General features: G+C 35.4%; 1 protein-coding gene and 1 pseudogene across 4 annotated transcripts; both read right to left on the bottom strand.

Moving 5' to 3' along the window:
- Window positions 1-1646: 1646 nt before the first annotated feature.
- On the bottom strand, window positions 1647-22191 carry LOC133688713 (uncharacterized). 4 transcript variants are annotated; one of them, XM_062108286.1, is made up of 3 exons: window positions 2750-2905; window positions 2420-2507; window positions 1647-2307 (listed from the first exon to the last, which is right to left on the bottom strand). In XM_062108286.1, exons 1-3 carry the CDS (start codon window positions 2759-2761, stop codon window positions 1838-1840), a joined length of 570 nt encoding a protein of 189 aa, XP_061964270.1. In that variant the 5' UTR covers window positions 2762-2905; the 3' UTR covers window positions 1647-1837. The 4 variants fall into 4 exon arrangements, with proteins under 4 accessions (XP_061964270.1, XP_061964274.1, XP_061964273.1 ...); XM_062108287.1 differs by lacking the exons at window positions 1647-2307; window positions 2420-2507; window positions 2750-2905 and adding exons at window positions 20875-21670; window positions 21782-21869; window positions 22131-22191; XM_062108290.1 differs by lacking the exons at window positions 2420-2507; window positions 2750-2905 and adding an exon at window positions 21782-22168.
- On the bottom strand, window positions 13514-17646 carry LOC133688122 (pentatricopeptide repeat-containing protein At4g16390, chloroplastic-like; annotated as a pseudogene).
- Window positions 22192-22759: the final 568 nt, after the last annotated feature.

The raw sequence follows: 22759 nt of genomic DNA, 5'->3' as shown, positions 1-22759 counted from the left end.
GTGAGGTTAAGAGTTGCTAAAGAGGGGATGATTCCTCCTCCTCTATTGTTGTAAATCTTGTTCTCTCCCTATATAATCAATGGCTTCTCCTGTAGATGTAGACGGTTTGCCGAACCACGTTAAATATTGTGTCAGTGTGCTTAGCCTCCAATGGACAAATATCAGAACATTACTGGTCAGAATTCCCTACATTCTTATCGCCAAGTACAATGATGGGATCATGACAGTCCACATTCCATTATCTAGATGGATCATGCATGACCTAAATTCTGACAGCGAAGCTTCATAATGTTTACAAACAAAAGCCATCGATCAGTTACTGTCAGAAATTAAAGAAAGCAAATGGAAAGTGAATGGAAGGAAGATGCTGAGATGCACTATATATATATATATATATATATATATATATATATATATATATATATATATATATATATATATATATATTTTAAAACAAAAACAATATTATAAGAAAACTATCATTTACAAAGTACGGTCGAATGATGTTGTTTCTGGCATTTCATCCGGCAAAAAAATGACGAGAGAATAGATGGAGATCGAGGGGTTTTTTGAAACAGATAATATATAGCACTTTGGAAGAAAACATCCAAAGGGACAAAATCCTAGGACTATACAAGGATAAGATAGCATAAAAAACAAAGACTGGGTAGTAAAGCCTCCCATATTTGCTGACCAAAATTGACACACACGAAAATAATAAAATAAAATAAATAAATAAAATTTATACAGGGTTGCATAAATTATAAAAATAAATATTATTATTATTTTATGGAAAAACCAACTAAAAACTAAATAATCAAGTTAATTGCGGTTGATTTATTATTATTATTATTAAAGCATGTCGTTTTATTATTTAAAACAATGACGTTGACCCAGTTAAGTTTTAATAGGAATTGACCGAGTAAATCAAATTATTAATAACATAGTCTGATTAAACGAATTTAGTCACATCAATATTTTGTTTTTGCTTCAACTTGACATCTTTAAATCAAGAATTTTATGAATGAACCAATAGGGTATAATTAACAACTATTCCTTCCGTACAAGTCAATGGGGATTTCCATAATTAACCCCTTCAAAATCTCCATTGCGTCCTTACATTTTCATTGACAGCTCGCTAACCTATCCCATGGTAGCATTCTTCTTCTGTCATCCCCACCAATTAATTAATGTGTAAAGGAGGATAGAAAAGAAACGAGTCAAATAAAGTCAACCAATGATAATCTCTAGATTAAGAGAGCTTTACATGGCTTCATATAAAACTATTTATACATCATGAAAAGGAAATTGGTCTTCGATTATTATATATGTTGATAAAGGGATTATTAATTCTTCCCTCCAAGTACAATCCTAATTTATAAAATAATAATCCAAATTTCACTATATCATATGGATAAACCGATTCAAATAACGTCAACCAATGATAATCTCCAGATTATAAGATAATAATCCAAATTCCATTATCTCGTTTGGATCAGGCATAGCTGAGCTTGCACCATTTTTAATTTCCAGGAAACAAGCATGATCACGTTTCACCACAGAAGCAATCAAATGATATTCAAGGATTGAAGAAAGCAATTGAAAGTGAAAGAAACGGAGGTGCACGCACCAGCACCATCACCATCAACATGGAAAATGGAACCTTTTGCTTTTATTTGCAATAATTGTAAGTACTTACGTGACCCTACAATAATATTTATACATCTCATATAAATACAACAACAGTACTAAGGTCCATCATGACCACTGGATTTGAATCCAATGTTTGATGTTGGACGTTGACTCAAATCATCGGTCTTCTGAACTTGATTTCCCTTTACATGATTTTGCATGTCGGGGGATAGTACTCTTCATAAACATATAAACTTCTGCACACAGAGTAACCCCTACTTCGGCAACTACAACAACCGTCTTCCCATATATCACACACCGCCCTTCTACAAGGTACAGGACAATATGGAGGTACTGTTGGCGTACAAAAGTGATGACAACATGGGCCTCGGCGGCATTTTTCACAACATGTGCATGTGCATGGTGGTGGAGTTGTTGGTGGAGGTGGAATCTTAACGCATATGACAGGAGGTGGAATCTTAACGCATATGACAGTTGGTGGTGAAGCTGGTGGTGTAGTTGTTGGTGGAGTTGGTGGTGGAGGTGGAATCTTAACGCACTTGACAGTTCGACCTCCTTTGCAGTATATTTTTTTCTTGATCTTTTCAGGACAGCAACACACCACAGTGATTGTCACTGTGTTTTCCTTCTTGTCATATATCTGGTTCTGGATTTCTCTTGTTCGTTAATTAACATCATCAATTCCACAAAACTTAGTCACTTCCTTTGGTAATAAAAACAACTCAAACCTAGCACTGTTCTTAAAGATAAAAAAAGAAAGACTCACGAGGGATAGCGCACAGTACTCTCTTGATTTTCTTGTGGCATTTTTCGCATCCAAGGTCAACCACCTTAATCTCCATCGTTGTGACTTTCTGTTACAGTAGTAGTTAGTGCATGCATTTCATATAGGACCGCACCATGATTAATCCCAATAGAAAACATAAAAAAACGTCGTCATGATAAATTTATAGACAGAAAGATTGGAAGAACTCAAAACATGTTCTGACATGGAAGAATCCGCTGTAGAGATTATCAAGAAGTTGTACATATATAGCCAAATTAAGAGGATCGATGCATTAAAAGATAAATTAACACACACAAATATATATCATACCGTTTCCACCATGGTTTTGTGTATGCTTTGATCCGATGAGACGATGGAAATATGGAGAGTATATATATAGAGGTTGGGGGAGGGGGTTAATTTAATTAAGATAAATACATCTGAAACATGTGAGGCTTTAATTTAATTGTCCTCGCATTTTTAGACCAATAAGATGAGGAAATGTGTGGACTTGGGAGTGGAAATTAACTTGATGCAACCATCGTAATATTATATCGTCGCTGCTGACCCCACAAACTTTCATCAGCAACAGATGGTTTTGATGTGCGCATCTCACCTTCTATTTTGTTAATCAATTCCAAGGTTAACCTAATACGCTAAGAAAAATTATTTTTTTTAATGTATTAGGTTAATATAAAGGATTGTTTCTTAAAACTATTTAAAATAAACAAATCATTCTATGTATAAAATGGTTATCTATACTGTGAAAAAAAATTAATATAAAATAGGAGAAAGATATCAATTCATTTATAATATTTGCATTTTCTAACTTGACCCAAAACAATCTTACTAACAATTTTTTTTAAAATCCTACTGAGCATTTATATCAATTTGGAAAGGAGAAAGAGACAAAAGTGGTTAAGCGACGATGATAAATGAATGGTGCTACAAAAGATTAAAGGGGTGGAGGAGACCGGTGAGCATGCTATGTGGCTCTCGTGTTGCTTCTAGAATATGGAATTAATATTATCATCAACAAACGGTTTGGTTTTCGCAATGTCGCCGGACATGTTAATTTTTTTAGATGTAAAACAATTATGATATTGTTTTTAGAGGATTTATGAAAATTTAGAATTTGGTTTCATAAATTTAATTAATTTAATAATATAATTATAAAAAAAGGACAATGACTAATAAAAATATAAATTCTTGTTAATATCATAAAAAAACAACAATTTTATTTGATAACCAAAATAGAGTTGAATGAAAAAGAGCAATCTCATAGAAAAAAAACACTCAAAACTTAATCACTAGTAAATCAAACTAAATAATCAATTACAAAAATTAAAAATTAAAAAATAATGTTAAAATCTCTTGGATCTGATATGATTTCCAGACTCAAAATTCTTGGATCTGACTATTTAATTTAATTTATTTAGATTTGATATAATTATTAAATTTAAAAAACTTAAAATATTATCTACACTATTAATATCTTTTTACATTTTAATATTTACTCGTTACGCATTATGGACACTGTAGTGTGTGTGTGTGTATATATATATATAACAAATGATTTTAGGGGTGTGATTTGCATGCAGGAAAAAAGGTCCGAATTATTAGTGTAATGAATTGGTTGTGGCCTGCCATACCATGCCCACTTGATTGACAAGAGAAAAGGCCATGAAAGTCAGCAATTTACAACGTGGATTATTTCTTAAAATTTATTTTTTAAAATAAAAATAAAAAAAATAAAATAAGAGCTACCAACATGGAGAAAACAAGCCAAGAAGAATTTTTAAAAAAATCAAACTATGATTTTGAAGGAAATTCAAAACTTAAATGTACCCTATTATGCCAAAAAATAGAGAAAAAAATATAAATTCAAGGTCAAATTAAATAAATATTGGACGAATTTACATAACAACTAAGTCCAATAACATAATTAAATTTGTAATAAGCCAATTTAATTTTATCATGAGTCAAATTGAATTTTAATTATGTTTAAGAATTAATTTGGATCCAATTAAAGAATTTAATTAAATGTAAGAATTTAATTATACTTTAAATAGGTTAAATTAATTTTATTAGGAGCTTAATTAGTGAAAATTAAGTTTGGAAATCTAATTTAGATTTAATTGAGAAGATTGAAATTTTTAAAACAAAATTTAATTTAATTTTGATTTCTCAATTAGGATTTTGATGTGGAACAATTATCACAAGATTTGATGAACCAAATTGAAAAAAAAAAAATTATCCAAGAAAATATCTAAACAAACAATCTATCTTAAAATAATAATAACAAAAGATCCAATGTTAGTTCTTACTCAAATTTTTCTAGGAGGTTCTCAAGGTTTTTTTTATATGGAAAACTACTTTCTTATTTGTTAAACGGTTGGATCGCTAAAAGTTGTTGTTTTGACTACTTTAGTAAGTTTTTTTATTTATTTTCAGATTTTAATTATTTAATTTCTATTTATTTTGTGTTTTTTATTTTGGTTGGTTTTTAGAGCTCTTATATAAACACTTGGGGTGTTTCATTTCTTATTAGAGAATATTATTCAAATCTAACTAGATTTTTCTATGGTTATGTCTAACTTTAGAGTTTTAAAACCCTAATTTTATCTTCATTGTTAGAATTTCTTAATATAAAATGTTGATTTTTCAATAAAACGATGTACGAGGGGAAAATCTTAGGCGACTGAGATTTTTTAATCTTAGGCGACAAAGTTGATGGAAAATTTGTACGAAGGAAGAATCAAGACTGCCTAAATAGTTGGGGGCATTTTTTAGGTTTGCCCTTCTTTTTTTTTTTCTTTTCATTTGGTGCCCAAAAATTCAAATGTATTAAGCAATACTCTAATAAAAGGTGTTGACTGTTCAGCAAAAAAATAAACCGCTGTGCATTGTGATTTTTTTATAAACCTTTTTTTTTAACTGCAATCTCATAAGCCTAAATCGATGACCAATTAAAATACTTTTATTAAGAAAAAGAAAGATTAAAGTTAGAGGACTAAAACGAAAAATACAACAAACAAATGCTTTTGCTAAAACTAGGGCTAAACATATACTTTAGTCTTCCAACTTTTTAGATTATATGCTTTCAGTCCCTAATAATTTATGAAATTCAATTTTGATCCTAAACTTTATTTTTCTTATTTTTTAATCTCTGATTTGAGAGACAAAAGAAAAAGTAGCTAGATTCCGGTTATAGAGAAAAAAAAATCCTAATTGAGACCGATTTCAGCCATAAAAATAGGTGATTTTAGTTTTAATGGTTTAATTTTGACAAGTAAAGCTTAGACAATATGTTGTTTTTACCTTAAACTTGCTTGGAATGATGGATTGGAACTCGAAAAAAATTATGGTTTCGGGTTCATTAATGATTTTTGGATATAATTTTTGGGTTATTAGAAGTTATTTTTAGAGTGATTTTTTGGTTTTTTTCAAGTTCAAATATTGTTAAGAATATGTTTTTTTTTTTTGCCTGAAATAAATTAGCTTTATTTTCAGATCGTAAAAGTCTAGTTTACTTCAATTGGATAAAGATATAAATTAGCCTGATTTTCAAGTTATAAAAGTCTAGTTTATTTCAGTTGTATAGAGATGAAGCTTGATAATTTGTTTGGTTGAATAAATAGTTATTAATTTACTTAATTAGATGAATACATGAAATTTTTAAATTTTATTTAAGTTCTTTTATGTACAAAAACATGTCCCAAAAATCTGAATATATCATTTTTAAAAAAAATATTATTTCATCCACGGCAAAACTCTGGTGAAAGAGCTAGTAATAACCTACTTCTAATTAATTTATTCTTTTTTTTTTCATGTGTAATGCCACCTATGTGCTTTCTTCTTTAATTTTTTTTTTCTTTAATCAGCTGGTATCTGACCTTAAGCAACCAACGAAAGAACTATTTACAGAAAAATAAATCTTTTTTTGTCTTTTGACCAGGCTCACGGACTTCTCTACATTGATATTGGGCTATAGGGAACCATAAAAACCAGCCATACTGGTAAGGAAACTCCTATAAACAATGGTGCAAACTTTTCTGTCATGTACAGTATCAAATCAAAGCTTGTAACAACAGTTGTCTGGCATTGCATTGCACAAGAAGTGCAGATTATATATGCTCGATGTCCAGAATTGATTTAACCTATAGTGAAGCAGTAGAACTTCGCTGCACGAATACCATTTATGCAGTTGTGACTTCAGCAGCAACCATGACAATTGGTTCATTGTAAGCAAATGCTCGAGTCTTGTTGATTTGACGAGGCAGTCACTTAGCACTGCCGACACTGCAGACAGCAAACAAGCCATGTTCTGTCAGATCACACATGCATATGGAATGGATTTTGATCCAATCTTAAATAGCTTTAAATTTCAATCCCGAAAATGCAATGTACTTGCTATTCCCTCACCGAATAATTGCCTCAATTGTGCAGAAGATGCTCATGAATCATAGCACAACCAGTCAAAGTACCATGATCTAGATTTTTAGAATCTGATCAGCTATATGACGATTCAATGGCTAAATATAATTCTTTATCTTAACGACACAAAAATTCCCTATCAACAGAGACAATATCAGCAGAAAAGGAAACAATATTATGGTGGGCACGTACCATTTATGGACATAAAAAAAAAAGGAAAATCTACATGAGCATGGCACCTAAGCAGCTACTGCGTCAGTTGATTTTCTAGATTCCAACCATGACTCATCTGCAACCTTTGTAGTTAAGAACCAGCCAACCTGTGTATTTCCCTGATTTCACTGCTACATCATCTTGCCAATTCCTTGAAACTGACTTGGGTGTACACAAAGAATTGTGGAGGTGTTGACACTTGCCTCATTTGCTGCTGAAGAAGAGGTCTTTGATGCTGTGAAGATTCAGTCAAGATTGGTTCCAGATTGTTAGGATGTTAGTTGCAAATAAAGCTGTCATAGATCAACTCTTTCTCTGCTTTTATCTTCTCAATATTTTTCGGAATTCTGTTATCAAACTCTTCTATAAAAGAGTGATTTATCAATAAAGAATGTATTCTTCTATTTATAACATTATATCTTTATCTTATTGCTGAGTTCTTGCCTGTTCTTATACAATTTGTTTCTGTCATAAACTACAAATTGGTATCAGAGCACATTGATTTTAAAGGGACCAGCTTGTGAGAAAGAGAGCAACCTGTGAGAAACCCTTCTTCCACACCAAAACCAAAACCTTTCATCATTCTTTCAAATGGCATCCAACACTTATTCTCTTGCAACACCACCAGTATTTACTGGTGTGAACTACCAAATGTGGGCTGTGAGAATGAAAACTTACTTACAAGCCTGCGATTTATGGGATGCTGTTGAACAAGAACATGAACCTCAGCCTCTTCCTGCAGATCCAACCATAGCCCAAATCAGAAATAATCGTGAGGAGAGATCAAGGAAGTTCAAAGCCAAAACTTGTCTCTATGCTGCTGTTTCTGAAGCAATATTTCCAAGAATAATTGCTTTTGATACAGGGAAACAAATATGGAATTATCTCAAGGAGGAGTTCCATGGTAATGAGAGGACGATTCAAATGCAGGTTTTGAATTTGAGAAGGGAGTTTGAAATGCAGAAGATGAAGGACTCAGAAACTATCAGAGATTTTTCTGATAGATTACTCTCCATAGTCAACAAAATAAGACTATTGGGAGAGGAGCTTTCTGATCAAAGGGTTGTTGAAAAGATCCTTGTGACTTTACCCGAGAGGTTTGAGTCAAAGATATCCTCATTAGAAGAAGCCAAAGATCTGTCAAAAATATCTTTGGGAGAATTGTTAAATGCCTTACAAGCTCAAGAACAAAGGAGAACTATAAGGCAAGAAGAATCCATGGAAGGAGCTTTTCCAGCAAAGGTGCAAGTCCAAGAAGGTGACAAAGGGAAAAGGAAGAACATCAAATACAAGGGAGCAGGCAGTAGCAATCGAAGAGTTGGAACCTTTCCTCCTTGTCAACACTGTAAGAAAACAAATCACTCACAAAACTACTGTTGGTGGAGACCTGATGTTAAATGCAGGAAATGCAATCAGCTGGGACACATGGAAAAAATCTGCAAGAACAGAACAAATCAACAACATGAAGAGGCTCAAGTTGCTGATCAACAACAGGAGGAACAATTGTTTGTGGCCATCTGTTTTGTAAGCAAACATGCAAGTGATTGCTGGTTGATAGACAGTGGTTGCACAAATCACATGACAAATTATGTGAATTTGTTCAAACATCTTGATAAATCAAGTGTCTCAAAAGTCAGAATTGGTAATGGCGAATATATTCCTGTCAAAGGAAAAGGGACAGTGGCTATCGAAGGGAATTCAGGTATTAAACTCATTTCAGATGTCCTTTTTGTACCTGAAATCGATCAAAACCTGTTGAGTGTTGGCCAACTTCTTGAAAAAGGATACTCGGTTGTTTTCAAGAACAAGCACTGTTTAATTTCTGATCCTACTGGATTAGAGATTTTCACCATAAAAATGCAAGGGAAAAGTTTTTCTCTAGATTGGATGGAAGAGGAGACAGCAGCAATATCAAACACAACAAATGAAGCTGACTTATGGCATAAGAGGATGGGCCACTTCAATCAAGCAGCTTTGGTTCATATGCAGAGAAGGAATATGGTGAGAAGGGTGCCCAGCCTAGAAAAAAAAATCACGGTTTGTGTTTCTTGTCAATATGGCAAGCAACACAGACTTGGATTTCCTCAAAACAAAGCTTGGAGAGCAAGTGAAAAACTTCAGCTTATTCACACTGATGTTGCAGGCCCTCAGATGACAGATTCGTTAAATGGAAGCAGGTATTATGTTGCTTTCATTGACGATTATACAAGAATGTGCTGGGTGTATTTTTTAAAATCCAAAGCTAAAGTAGCAGGTGTTTTTTTGAGGTTTAAAAACTGGATTGAAAATCAAAGTGGTCATAAAATTCAGATTGTGAGGTCTGATAATGGCATAGAATATACTTCAAACAAGTTTGCCCAGTTTTGTCATGATGCAGGGATTGAACATCAATACACTACACCTTACACACCTCAGCAGAATGGTGTGAGTGAGAGGAAGAACAGGACAATCATGGAGATGGCAAGATGCTTATTATTTTAGAAAGATTTGCCCAAGAAATTCTGGGCAGAAGCTGTGAACACTGCTGTGTTCTTGTTAAACAGGCTGCAAACAAGAGCATTACAACACAAAACACCTTATGAAGCTTGGCATGGTTATAAACCCTCACTTCAAAACTTAAAAGTGTTTGGATGCTTATGTTTCACTCATATACCTCAGGTGAAAAGAGATAAGCTTGACAGGAAGGCTGAAGCTGGAATTTTCGTTGGCTATAGCAATGTCACAAAAGGCTATAGAGTTTATCAACCTGCAACAAAAAAAGTCATTATCAGCAGAGACATCAAATTCGTTGAAGCTGAAAAATGGAATTTTGAAGATACAACAAGCAATGTAAGTAAGGAGATCATGCAAGATTTTGATGAAGATGTTGATGACACACCAGTCAGAGGTACCAGGCTTCTTGCAGACATTTATCAAAGCTTCAATGTAGCTGTGCTTGAACCTGCAGAATATGAGGAGGCCAAAAATGATCCAAGATGGGTCACAACAATGAAAGAAGAGCTAAGCATGATTGAGAAGAATCAAACATGGGAATTGGTGGATATGCCGACACACAAAAAACCCATTTGTGTAAAATGGGTTTACAGAACAAAATTGAATGCAGATGGCACTATCAACAAACACAAAGCTAGAATTGTGGTCAAAGGCTATGCACAAGTCTTTGGTGTGGATTTTTCAGAAACATATGCCCCAGTAGCTCGTCTTGACACCATCAGAATGTTGCTACCAATTGCAGCTCACAAAGGTTGGAAAATATTTCAACTTGATGTGAAGTCTGCATTTTTGAATGGTTACCTGCAGGAGGAGATTTACGTGGAACAACCTAAAGGTTTCATGGTAGAAGGAGAAGAAGACAAGGTTTACTTATTGAAGAAGGCTTTATATGGACTGAAACAGGCTCCAAGAGCCTGGTATAGCAGGATTGATGAGCATTTACTCAAACATGGCTTCAACAAAAGTTTGAGTGAATCGACCTTTTATATCAAGAGTTCAAACACTGGTTTTATGGCTGTTTCACTTTATGTGGATGATTTATTTGTTACAGGTAACAATTCAACCATGATAGACATCTTCAAAGGTGAAATGATGGAAGTTTTTGAGATGACAGACCTTGGTGAAATGTCCTATTTTCTTGGCATGGAAGTGCAGCAAAATCAGCTTGGGATCTTTGTTGGCCAACAAAAGTATGCCAAAGAGATTCTGAAGAAATTCAAAATGGAAGACTGCAAATCAATGACCACGCCTATGAATTTGAAAGAGAAGTTCAGTAAAGAAGATGGGGCAGACAAGGTGGATGAAGCAATTTACAGGAGCTTAATTGGGTGTCTTATGTACCTTACGGCAATAAGGCCAGACATCATGCATGCAGTGAGCTTATTATCGAGGTTCATGCATTGTGCTAGTGAAATACACTTCAAGGCTGCAAAAAGAGTGGTGAGATACATAAAAGGTACACTAAACTATGGCATTCAGTTTAGTTGTACTGAAAATTTCGAGCTACAAGGATATGCAGATAGTGATTGGGCTGGCAGCTGTGATGATATGAAGAGCACGTCTGGATATTGTTTTAGTTTTGGATCAGGAATTTTCTCCTGGTGTTCCAAAAAACAAGAAGTTATTGCTCAATCAACGGCAGAAGCAGAGTATGTTGCAGCTACTGCAGCTGCAAATCAAGTCTTATGGCTTAGAAAAATCCTAGCAGATCTGGACATGGAAGCTACTAAAGTTAATGTTGACAATCAAGCTGCAATTGCAATATCTAACAATCCAATTTTCCATGGGAAAACAAAGCATTTCAAGCTCAAGTATTATTTTCTGAGAGAAGTTCAGAAAAATGAAGAACTGCAACTGATTTATTGCAAGACAGAAGACCAGCTTGCTGATATATTAACCAAGCCATTGCCAAAAGCAAGGTTTGAAACTTTGAGGAACAAGATAGGAGTCTGCAGCAAAAGATGCAAGGAGGAGTGTTGACAGTTGCCTCATTTGCTGCTGAAGAAGAGGTCTTCGATGCTGTGAAGATTCAGTCAAGATTGGTTCCAGATTGTTAGGATGTTAGTTGCAAATAAAGCTGTCATAGATCAGCTCTTTCTCTGCTTTTATCTTCTCAATATTTTTCGGAATTCTGTTATCAAACTCTTCTATAAAAGAGTGATTTATCAATAAAGAATGTATTCTTCTATTTATAACATTATATCTTTATCTTATTGCTGAGTTCTTGCCTGTTCTTATACAATTTGTTTCTGTCATAAACTACAGGAGGTCTAGTTTAATTGGGTTCATAGCTGGAAAATTTCCTGGCTATACGTCCCTCTCTCAGTATGTTAATTCTGCCAGGAAATGTAATGTAAATTTCTCCATGCACGACTCTGGTTGGCTCATTTTCAAGTTTGAGTCTGAATCGGACATAAATGCAGTGCTTAATGGAGGGCCTTACTCTGTCTATGGCTGACTATTGATATTGAAACCTATGCCTGACTATTTTGATTTTGATACTTCTGATCTGATCCGGATGCCTGTTTGGGTTCGCTTTCCTAACCTTCCCCTTCAGGACTGGTCACCATTATGTCTTTCTAAACTGGCCAGCGTGATTGGGAAACCAGTGCACTCAGATTCTCCAACAACCTCCATGACTCGGCTTTCCTATGCCCGAGTGTTGATTGATATTGATTTGCTTGCTGAGTTGTCATCATCGGTTGATATCACCCTCCCCATGGTGTTACCAAATCACAGGCAGTGATATATGAATCACTGCCCAGGTTCTGCAAGCAGTGCAAAACATTGGGTCACTCCACTTCTGCATGCAATAAAGCTTCCAGTCATAAACGCAAAAAGAGTCCTCCACCACCTCCTGCTCCCTCTGGTTGTTCTAATACCTCAGCTGACACTGAAGCAGTTGAAAAACAGCCACCCATGAAGGAAGTTCAAGGTGAACCAGCAATTGACCCAATGGATGCTGAGGCAGTTGTGGCTGTTGATAAGAGTACAGGGCGTTCTGTACGCAAGCGGGCAAAGTTGGCTTCACAACCAGGATCCCCTGATGCTCCTTCTGGCTCTCCTCAAGTGGTTCAGGTATCTGAAGATTGCATTGAAGCTGCCGCAACATCGCCTCTAAAGAGGCAATACTTGACAAGAAGCAAAGCTGCTGCCAACTCTACCTTTAGTCGACCAGGGAAGTCATTAGGACGGTGTGGCCAACCTTCCAAACACTCCTTGGCTGACTCCAGGATTCAGGGCAGCACCACTTCTACTCCCTCCTCTTCCCTTTGAAATATTATGCTCTTGTAGAATATTGGCCAAGGAATATATCCTTGTGTCTATTTTGGATTTTGCTTGTCTGGTATCCTGTTGCTGCCTTCATAGGCCTGTCTTATATGTTGCAGTTTATGCTGTGTTGTATTGCTTTGCTGTTTTGGGTTATTTGAGCCCTGTCTATAGCCTCTCGATTTGGTTCTTTTTCAGCTTCCTTTAGTTGGTTGAAGACGGTTTCCCTCTGTTGGTTCTGTTTGCTGGCTTTACATTTTATTGTTGGCTTGTTGCCTCTGGTTTCTGGCTGCTGGGTCCTGAGCTTTGTGGGAGTTTTCCCTTCTGGGAAGCCTGTTTTGGTTTCGGGCTGCTTGTTGGGGTAGCTTGGATGCTGTTCAGGTGGTGCCTCTGTAGGCCTGTCTTTCTGTTGGTGCAGTCATTGTTCTGCCTGTTACTGTGATATTTCATCTTGCTGCTTTGGGTTGCAGGCTGTTGCTGCTCATTCTGCTGGATGTTTCTTGCCTGCTGCTATGATGGCCGAGGCCTGTTGTTTGCGCCGCTGGGTTGCTGGTCTAATTCGGTTGGCCTCTCTGTCATATGCGGATGGCCGGTTTGTTGATGAGGTTTGTTTCCGCTGCTGCTCCCCTTGGTGGAAAGCATGTTGCTGGTTGTGTGCCCAGTTATGGGGCTTCAGTTGCTCTATGCTATTGGTCTGAAGACAGTGGTAAGGTCAAGCAACTCGCAAGCTCTCTCCAACATATTGAGCTTGATACAGAGGTCAATTATGCAATTGCAGTAAGCTTTCTTTACTTCAGTGCTAATACTATCAAACAGGTCAATAGCTTCGTTCTTAAAATTCCCCTCACTGTCTTGCTCCTCTACCAAAAGTTTAACCACATAACCAAGCTTCGGATTAGCCCTCTCAACACATTTAACAAGCTTGCTGAGCTCTTCATTTGGTGTTTGAGTCATCACATTCAGAAGACAGCCACAGAACCGATCATCTGGAGTTATAACCAATTCAAAAATTCGGTTAAATGTCTTCACAACATCATCAATGCGTTGGGCTTTTCCATAGCACTGGATAAGTGATGTCAAGATAAAAATATTTGGCTGAAAGCCTGCTTCGAACATCTCATTCAACGTATTCTCTGCCTCGGAAACTTTCCCACAGCATGAGAAAATGGTAATCATGGATGAGAATGTCCAACTATCAGGCTTGATTCCAAACTCTTCATGTCCTCAAAAATCTCAACAGCTTTATCCACGTGGCCAAGATCAGCACACATAGCCAATATGGAATTATAAAGAACTACATTCAATCCCAACCCCTTTCCCTTCATTTCCCTATAAATTTTAAACGCATCATCTCCATAACGAGCTCTACTATACGCATGCAGAAGAGCTGCATATGTCACAAAACTTGGTGACAACCCATTGTCAATTATATCCTGATAGAATTTCTTCACCTGCCAAGGCCTCTTGGCTCTTCCCATGGCATCTAACAAAATGTTGTAAATGACCAAATTTGGCTTAACACCTAAAGCCTTCATTTCTTCATAAACAGTCAAACACCCATCAAAATTCCCAGCAACCTTATAAATCCTAATCAATGTAGAGAACGTCGTTGCATCTAGCCGCCACTCCCCCGTTCTAGCACGGTCATATAAGCTCAATGCCTTTTCAACATTGCCAGCCCGCCCATACGAATCAATCATAGTCGAAAAGGTAACATCGTCAGGTTCAAGCCCAAAACTCGGCATTTTCTCAAACCACTCAACTGCCTTATCGGCTAAATTACACAACCTAGCACAACTAATTATCGACGAAAACGTAAAATTATCAGGCTTAACACCTCTCTCAAGCATCTCATCGAACAACTTCTCGGCTTTATCCAAATCTCTTCCTTTCCTAAAAACTTTCAAAGTCACTACTTCCTATATTTTCTCCAAAAATAAAATAATGTGTATTTCTAGACGCTCTCTTATTCAATGTCAAGCTTGTCCACTTGAAAAGTCTTCACATCTGTCATTGTGACCTACGGGTCACAAAATTGCTGCCCTACTTGATTTAATATTTAGTGATGTTTGAGGCCCTGCTCCTATGTTTTCCTCTAATGGTTTTCGGTACTTTGTTATATATATATATGGTATTATCCTCTTGTTACAAAATCCGATGTTTTTTTTATATTCCAACATTTTCAAGTGCTTGTTTGGTGTCAGTTTTCCCACAAAATTAAATCTGTTCAAACTGATTGGGGTGGTGAATATTGTAAGTTAAACAATTTCTTTCAAACTATTAGTATTCATCACAGGTTAATCTATCTCATATGCATGACCAAAATAGCAGTGTTGAACGTCGTCGTCGTCATATTGTTGAAACTGGTCTTACTTTCTTAGGCCAATGTGGTGCTCCGTTATGATTTTGGAATTATACATTTGAATCATCAATATATATAATCAATCGCATGCCTACTCATGTCCTCCAAAATCAGTCTTCTTTTGAATGTCTGTTTCATTATACTCCTAATTATTATTTTCTACGTACTTTTAGGTGTCTTTGTTTTCTGTTTTTGCGTCCATACCATACTTATAAGTTGGATTTCTGTTCATCTACTTGTGTGTTCTTAGGTTATAGTTACTCTCATCTTAGTTATCATTGTCTCGATTTAACATCTCAACGTATATATGTCTCTTGTCATGTTTGTTTTCATGAAGGTGTGTTTCCTCTTGCAAAATCTAAACAGATAGCCCACCTACCAACCACTCCTTCCTAGTCCACACACTTTGTCATAACCCAATTCTAGGTTATTCCTTAAGGTTGCGTTTGTTTCCTAGAAAGTGGTTTCCGGGAAACCACTTTCCCAACTTTCTTGTGTTTGTTTGTCATTAGAAAGTTGGTTAACAGAAAACACTTTCCAGTCAAAGAAAAATTTAGCTTGGTTTCCAGGAAAGTGTTTTCCTTTTATTTTGGTCAGAAAACACTTTCCGGAAGTTGTGAAAAAATTAGAAATGTTATATTATTTGCTGATTATATCAAATTTGGTCTTCAAACTTTTGATTGCTATATATATTTTATTTTGAATATTTTTTTTTCAATTTCATCCCTTAGAATTTAATTTTTGTATTAACTTTAATCCTCATTTTTATAATTGTTATTTTTTTCCCTTACCATTTTTTAATTGAATTTTTTTATCTATCAAAATTGATCCTCATTCTTTTAATTATTACTTATTTTATTTGAAATAATTTATGAAATGATAAATATTATTATTTTAATTTCTTCATCTTTCATTTTTTTTTATTTTTTAGATTTGATCTATATTATTTTAATTATTGTTTATTTTATTTGAGATAATTTAAGAAATTAATTTTTTTTTCAATTTCATTCTCATTCAACTTTTTAATTTGTAAAATTTGTTACTTTCCAGGAAACAAACAGGGTCTAAAATTCTTTTTTTTTCAAAAAAAAAAATCAATCAAACAAAGGCTGGAAAAGTGAAGAAAGCAGGCCGGGGAATACAACTGCAATTTTAAAGGAAATTTAAGGCCTAATTGTACCCTAGTATGCTAAAAAATGGAAAAAATGCAAATTCAAGGTCAAATTGAATTATTATTGGACGAATTTGCATAAAAATTAGGTCCAATGACATAATTAGATTTTTAATAGGCCAATTTGATTTAATCATGGGCCAAATTAAATTTTAATTATGTTTAAGAATTAATTTGGGTCCAACTGAAGGACTTCATTATACTTTAAAAGGGTCAAATTAATTTTATTTGGAGCTTAATTGGTGAAAAATTAAGTTTGGTGGCCTAATTTGGGCTTAATTGAGAAGATTGGAATTTCAAGAGACCATTTTAATTTTTACCAAGCTAATTGATTGAATCAACGGCAAAATTGCAAAAAAATTGAAGTTTTGAGGTCAATTAGGGTTAAATTGACAAAATTCATAGCTAATAGCCAATTTGCAAATGGCACCAAACTATAGGGGCTTAATTGACAAAAACATGGGGTGAAATTGAAGACATTAAAAGTTTAATGGTCAATTAGAGGTTAAATTGGATAAAATCGAGACTACGAAGACCACAATGCAAAAGCCGCGTAAATTTAGGGTTCTAATTCGAGTTCTGTAGGGGTTAAATTGCACTAAATTAAAAGTATAGAGTTAATTATGGGTGCAGTTAAATCAAATTTACAGAGGGAGGACTAAAATGAACTTTGGCCAAATACAGAACTCTAGTACTGTTCATTTTCTTCTTTAATTTTCTCTAAAATAACTGCCTAGGTTACCTACTTTGCAGGTGCATTTAATTCCTCTACACTCCACCAAATTTGACAAAACTTACACGAAAATGATCAACTGACATCCCTCTATCTCCGGGTATAGTCCGTTCAGGTGGAATGACAACATGTTGGCCCCGACGTCGGCCTAAAGAGGCCAACTCGGTCAGTATTTTCCTGCAGATTTGACAGTGCACCATGCCTACTTTGAACCAACGGTTGAGATCCTTCCTAACTGCATCAAGGGCTGATATTTTTCCCCGGTGTAGACAAGATTGCCCTCTTCCACTTCCTATAAATAGAGGTGGATTTTAGGCTCAAGGAGAGGAGCAAAATCGGGTCCAAAATAAGCAAAAAAAGCAGCCTTTTCCTGGTTTCTACCACGTTCTCTCTGTCTTTCTCTCTCTCTCCGTCGTCCCAACAGCCAACCGCGGCCACCACCACAGTCTCCACCATTCGCTTCCCCTTCCTCCTCCACCGCGGCAGCAGCCCACTTGCATCGCCATGAATGTTTTCTTCTTCTCCATTGGCCCTCCTGCAGCTGCCATTTCTTCCTCCAGCTTCACCACAGAAAGCCAACACAATCACCGACCGACCACCAAGCAGCCACCGCGGCTCTCTCTCTTCTCCTTCCAGCCTTTCTCTCTCCTCTGCAACCTTTTCTTCTTCCTTCCAAAGCCGACTTCAGCCACCAGCACCTCCGCCCACTTCACTCCAGGCCAGTAACAGCAACTCCATCCCCTTTACCAGGTCGCCTCCCATTTTCACTCTCATCGTCTACAACTGTATAGTTGCATGCAGAACATGAACTACTATTCAAGTTCTGCAAAATAATTAACATCTCCTTTGGGCTAGGCCCAGCCCAATGGGTGGGCTGGGTCCCGTCCAGCCCCAAAAAAATTAAAAAATTAAAAAAATCATTTAAAAAAATTGTTATTTTCTCAAATATTTTTTTACCAATTTTGTATAATATTGAGTTGTATATTTACACTGTAAAATACAAATCCGGTATTAAAATACCCGATTTTCTCCGAAATATTTCAAAACAAATTCAAAACATTTTTAAAAAAATCTCAAAAAACTTTTAAATTAATTTCCCTTTTCAAAAAGAAAACATATATATATATATATATTGTTTTCATGCATACGGCCAAATCCTAAAAATTTTCAAAGCATATTTTCATTAAAAAAATTGCATATTTTTCATGTTTTGAACATCCAAAAATTGATATCATAACCAGTTTATGATCATCATTTAGGGTTTGACCAAAATATCAAAAACTTTAGGTATTAAAGATGTCGACTTCAATATTTTTGGGGTGTAAACTTATACGATAAAGTACACTATCAGGTATTAAAGATACAAGGTGCGATGCTAAAATTCAGACTTTAAAACGGTTAGGATTTAACCTAATAATATAGAGACTTTCTCATGAAGAGAAATCTGCTTTGAACCTTAGAAAAAACTAACGAATAGAAACCCGACTTATAAAAAAACAATCAAACAACAATGCAGCTTACCTTAGGAAGGGTGCATTGGTGGTGATGTGTTTTCCCCTTGCACAACCAATCATTTACCTAGACTCTCCCAGACCATAGGTTCCTAGTGACCATAACATTAGGTGACGACTCCTAGATATTATTTTATGATTAAATCAAAAAACCATTCCCAACACACAACACTTTACACATGAGGCATAACAAAAAGCCTTGGCCGTCCCCAGACGACGTCGCGGCGCTCGCGCACCCCGCGACACACTTGACCACCTTGATTACTATTGGTTAATTTAACAAGTACACAAATGGTAACAAGTAATAAAGTGATGAGTAGAGTATTGTCCCACAAGAATTTGTAAAAATTACTATTAATTACCAAAATCTTTTAAATTATGATCTGTTTGAGGAATCGAATGAGATAATTTATGAAATAAAATTAAATGATTAAAAATAAACAACCAATTAATTAAATATTAATAAATTTAATTTTATTGGTTCTAGAATTTCTGAGTTACTTTAACTATTCTTAAAAAACATCATTACAGTGTCGTGGTCTCACCGTGCAAGAAGGTGATTTTACTTTGAAATATTATGCCTCCACGGGCCATGGAAAACATTGTTCGGTACCCAAAACTATTTTTGTTTAAAATTATTTAAAACATATTCGGATTAATTGAGTTTAGTCACATCAGTTTTTTTTTTCATCTTGACCGAGTCAATCTTTAAATCAAAAATTTTATGAATGAACCAATAGGGTATAATTAACATCTATTCCTTCCGTACAAGTCAATGGAGATTTCCATAACCCCTTCAAAATCTCCATTGCTTCCTTACATTTTCATTGACAGCAAGCTAACCTATCCCATGGTAGCATATTCTTCTGTCATCCCCACCAATTAATTAATGTGTAAAGGAGGAAACGAGTCAAATAACGTCAACCAATGATAATCTGTAGATTAAGACCTTTACATGGCTTCACATAAAACTATACATGGATCATGAGGCATGGCTGAGCTTTACATGAAAAGGAAATTGGTCTTCGATTATTATGTATGTTGATAAAGGGATTATTAATTCTTCTCTCCAAGTCCAATCCTAATTTATAAAATAATAATCCAAATTTCACTATATCATATGGATAAACCGATTCAAATGATTAAAATTTAAAAAAAACCGACCGGTTCGGTTTCAGTTTTATAAGCCTGAAACCGAATCGAACCGAACTCAAACCAGAAAAAAACCGAGCCAAAACAAAAAAATTGAGCCAAACTGAAAAAAACCGAGTCAAACCGGTTTGAACCGGTTTTTGTCCTAAAAAACTGAATCTAACCAAACCGAAACCGGTTAGTTTGAATTGGTTTTGATTTAAAAAAATAATAATTTTAGTTTAATTAATTTTTTTTTATAAAAATCAAACTAAACCGAACAAAAAATAATTATCCCTCTGAGCTTGCACCATTTTTTCCAAGGAAACAAGCATGGTCACGTTTACACCACAGAAGCAATCAAACGATCATGGATTGAAGAAAGCATTTGAAAGTGAAAGAAACTGAGGTGCACGCACCAGCAACATCACCAACACCATGGAAAATGGAACCTTTTGCTTTTATTTGCAATAATTGTAAGTACTTTCATAACCCTTCAATAATATTTATACATCTCACCAACCTTGTTGACCTTATTGTTTAATCACATAAGATGGTCTCTCTGTGTAAAATAATAATCCAAATTTCATTATCTCGTATGGATCATGAGGCATGGCTGAGCTTGCACCATATTTTCCAGGAAACAAGCATGGTAACGTTTACACCACAGAAGAAATCAAACAATCAAGGATTGAAGAAAGCAATTGAAAGTGAAAGAAACGGAGGTGCACGCACCAGCACCATCACCAGCACCTTGGAAAATGGAACCTTTTGCTTTTATTTGCAATAATTGTAAGTACTTACGTGACCCTACAATAATATTTATACATCTTGTTTAATCACACAAGATGGTCTCTCTGCGTAAAATATTATAAATTATATGAGTTTATTCATAAGGTTGTATGGAATGAAAAATATATTATCAATTAACTAACATAATTTGCATAGCCAGTCTTTAATTATATTTTGTTTATAAGGTTTTATGGAATGAAAAATATATTTTAAAAAAAAACAATATTATAAGAAAACTATCATTGACAAAGTACGGTCGAATGATGTTGTATCTGGGCATTTCATCCGGCAAAAAAATGACGAGAGAATAGATGGAGATCGAGGGGTTTTTTGAAACAGATAATAGCACTTTGGAAGAAAACATCCAAAGGGACTTTACAAAGATAAGATACCTTAAAAAATAAAGACCATGTAGTAAAGCCTCCCATATTTGTTGACCAAACATGTAAGAAGCCATCAACAATGGAAAAACTGTGACCATTGACTTGAAAATACTAGCTAGGCACAAAGTCGTGCGTCATCTAGCTAGATGAAAGAGGTCAAAACAACAGCAGCAACACAAAAGGGATGATATTATAAACACAACAACACTAAGTCCCATCATGACCACTGGATCGATTTGAATCCAATGTTTGATCTTGGACGTTGACTCAAATCATCGGTCTTCTGAACTTGATTTCCCTTTACATGATTTTGCATGTCGGGGAATAGTACTCTTCATAAACATATAAACTTCTGCACACATAGTAACCCCTACTTCGGCAACTACAACAACCATCTCCCCATAGATCACACTCTGACCTTCTACAAGGTACATGACAATATGGAGGTACTGTTGGCATACAAAAGTGATGACAACATGGGCCTCGGCGGCATTTTTCACAACATGTGCATGGTGGTGGTGGTGGTGGTGGAGGTGGAGGTGGAGGTGGAGGTGGAGGTGGTGGTGGTGGTGGAGGTGGAGGTGGAGGTGGAGGTGGGGGAGGAGGTGGAGGTGGAGGTGGATGAATGATCTTAACACAAATGACAGTCGGACCTCCATTGCAGTATATTTTTTTCTTGATCTTTTCAGGACTGCAACACACCACAGTGATTGTCACTGTGTTTGCCTTCTTGTCATATATCTGGTTCTGGATTTCTCTTGTTCGTTAATTAACATCATCAAATCCACAAAACTTAGTCACTTCCTTTGGTAATAAAAACAACTCAAACCTAGCACTGTTCTTAAAGAGAAAAAAGAAAGACTCACGAGGGATAGCACAGAGTACTCTCTTGATTTTCTTGTGGCATTTTTCGCATCCAAGGTCAACCACCTTAATCACCATCGTTGTGACTTTCTGTAACAGTACTAGTTAGTGCATGCATTTCATATAGGACCCCACCATGATTAATCCCAACAGAAAACAAAGAAAATCTCATGATAAATTTATAGACAGAAAGATTGGAAGAACTCAAAACATGTTCTGACGTGGAAGAATCCGCTGTAGAGATTATATATCAAGAACTTGTACATATATAGGACATCCACGTAGAAAGAAGAAAAGGGCCAAAGAGGATGCATTAAAAGATAAATAAACACACACAAATATATATCATACCGTTTCTACCATGGTTTTGTGTATGCGTGGATCCGATGAGACGATGGAAATATGGAGAGTGTATATATATATACATAGAGCTGGTGGGGGGCGGCGGCCTAATTTAATTAAGATAAATTAAATTAAATGTGAGGCCTTAATTTAGTTGTCCTTGCATTTTGAGACCAATAAGATGAGGAAATGTGGACTTGGGAGAGTGGAAACTGGATGCAACCATCATAAACATCGTCGCTGCTGACCCCACAATCTTTCATCAGCAAGAGATGGTTTTCATGTGCACAGCTCACCTTCTATTTTGTTAATCAATTCAAAGGTTAAGCAAGGATAGCCGCCGGGGTTAAAGAAATTGATAGTGGCATTTATATATATATAAAAATTACTAATTTGGTGATGTTGAATTGTGCTCCATGCACGCCCACACCCAGCACATGGCATCCGTAGTGGGTCTGTGGGTGTCCCGTGGAGTAATTGTTTTTTTTTACATGAAAAATATTAATATTCAAAAGGGTTAGGTCTATTCATAAAACTAAATTTAAAAGTCTGGTATCTGACTGCAATGGCTGATTAAAAAATAATATTTATAATATTAATTATAATATAAATAATAATATTTTTAATATTAATAATAA

This window comes from Populus nigra, chromosome 3 (assembly GCF_951802175.1).
Source record: "Populus nigra chromosome 3, ddPopNigr1.1, whole genome shotgun sequence".
Lineage (NCBI taxonomy): Eukaryota > Viridiplantae > Streptophyta > Magnoliopsida > Malpighiales > Salicaceae > Populus > Populus nigra.
Note: the sequence above shows the minus strand (reverse complement) of the source record. Positions and strands in the feature narration are given on the sequence as shown.